The sequence below is a fragment of the Amblyomma maculatum genome, chromosome 11 (genome assembly GCF_055883805.1).
Source record: "Amblyomma maculatum isolate TAMU_Amacu chromosome 11, ASM5588380v1, whole genome shotgun sequence".
In the NCBI taxonomy this organism is placed as follows: domain Eukaryota; kingdom Metazoa; phylum Arthropoda; class Arachnida; order Ixodida; family Ixodidae; genus Amblyomma; species Amblyomma maculatum.
In genome coordinates this window covers 80,263,172-80,265,077 of record NC_139354.1, presented here as the reverse complement: position 1 = coordinate 80,265,077, position 1,906 = coordinate 80,263,172, and the positions used below count along the sequence as shown (strand labels likewise).

Below are 1,906 nucleotides of genomic sequence, written 5' to 3'. Positions count from 1 at the left end.
ACGACGGTGATATGCATGCCCGTCTACTCACCGCCGTCAACGCATCAAACCTGACAGTATCATCCCTGCAAGACTGGACCCTCCCGAAATCTTGGACATACCCATCGTCAACGACGGCATCGGACACACTCAATATAAAAGAGCGGCGTTCATCGGCGACGCTCTGTGGGCTTGGTGGCTGTACCAAGATGCAGGCCACTAATCCGCTTCTGTTCCTAATGCAGGTCAGTAAACCATACGCCTTATATGCAAAGAAAACTAGCAATTACTTTCTGGTACAGCTTCCGAGCCCACAGTGTTGTGTCGACGTCGCTATTGAATGTTTGGAAATTGTACGTTACTTGCTATTGTTATCTGGGGATATAGAAATGAATCCGGGGCCTGATATTACTACGGAGGTGCTTGTTGAACTAAAGACGTTGTCCTCTGGCCAGGCTACTCTAATCAGTGACGTTCAGGACATTAAAAACAAGCTAACGACAACAGAGAAGACTATTAGCGATTTAATTCAACGGATTGCCGCTTTAGAAATTTATTATCAAAAACTTGAAACTTTGTCAACAGACGTAGAAAATGTACAGAGTACCGCAGAGGAGACGTCTAGGCTGGTGCGGGATCTGGAGGACCGAATTGATGACGCCGAGAACCGCTCGCGGAGGTGCAATTTGATTTTTTATGGCCTTCCGGATCCTACACCATCCGAAACATATGTCGAATCTGAAGAACGCATTATTCACCATTGTTCCGATACCCTGGATTTAACATTAGACAGTAAAGATATTGAACGTGCGCACCGTCTTGGTCGTCACAGTACGGAACGTCCGCGTACCATAATTGTAAAGCTTGCCCATTTTAAGACTAAGCAACTGATCCTCTCAAACGGCCGCAAACTAAAAGACACTGACTTTAGCATTGGCGAGGATTTCTCCCGCCGAGTTCAAGATGTTAGGAAACAACTTGTCGCCTTTGCCAAATCAAAGAAGGTTAAATTTTCCTTGCGCTATAAAACCCTCCATGTAGGCCCCAAACGCTATTTTTTCGACGAGACTGAGCAGACAGTAAAAGAAATCTACCAATCACGACGAAAACATTCAAAACAGCCACGCCCCCGAACATGTCACCGCGCTAATCTTTCGTTTTCAGCAATCTTTACTAACATACGCAGTTTTATTCCAAAGCGGGATCTCATATCAAACTTGGTGCTTTCATCCGATAGTAACTTGCTGGTTTTAACAGAAACTTGGCTGACAGATAACATTGGTGATGATGAGGTGCTTGCTGATTTGCCGCATTTCACTCTCTTCCGTTCAGACCGCAAACACGCACGAGGGGGAGGCGTTTTGATAGCGGCGAGCAATCATTTATCATGCACTAATATAGACACTTCATCCGATCTCGAAATAATTTGGCTCATTTGCCGAGCAGCACCACACTCAGTACTGCTGGGTGTCTGCTACAGACCACCGCACAAGACCCCCAATTTTTGCCAGCAGCTAAATATCATATTAGCTAAATTAACTAAGCAGTATCCGAATGCTCACATTATACTCTTCGGGGATTTCAATTACCCGACGATAAACTGGAATAACTTGGCTCATTCCGTAGATAACCGAGCTGACACTAATGAATTCATCGATATTTGTTCTAATTTTAATCTTACCCAGCTAGTATTAGAACCTACGCGTGTAGTAAATGAATCTGCAAACATCCTAGACTTAATACTAACAAGTCATCCCGAAAGTTGCTCGTCCATTACTTACTTACGGGCAATTAGTGATCATAAAGTCATCCACACAGAATTTAATTTTATTCCCACACCGCGCCACAATCCGGGAAAGACTATCCGATTATATGATAAAGGCAATTACGAAGCATTGCGGAGCGAGCTCGGCACCTATTTCCCATC

At 44.4% G+C, this 1,906-nt stretch overlaps 1 protein-coding gene across 1 annotated transcript; it reads left to right on the top strand.

The window, feature by feature from the left end:
- Positions 1 to 230: 230 nt before the first annotated feature.
- Positions 231 to 1,497, top strand: LOC146174246 (uncharacterized; the record flags this gene model as incomplete). Its single annotated transcript, XM_084584259.1, has 2 exons — positions 231 to 1,116; positions 1,460 to 1,497. Coding segments are annotated over 2 exons (924 nt in total), but the record flags the coding sequence as incomplete, so codon positions are not given.
- Between the last annotated feature and the right edge of the window lie 409 nt (positions 1,498 to 1,906).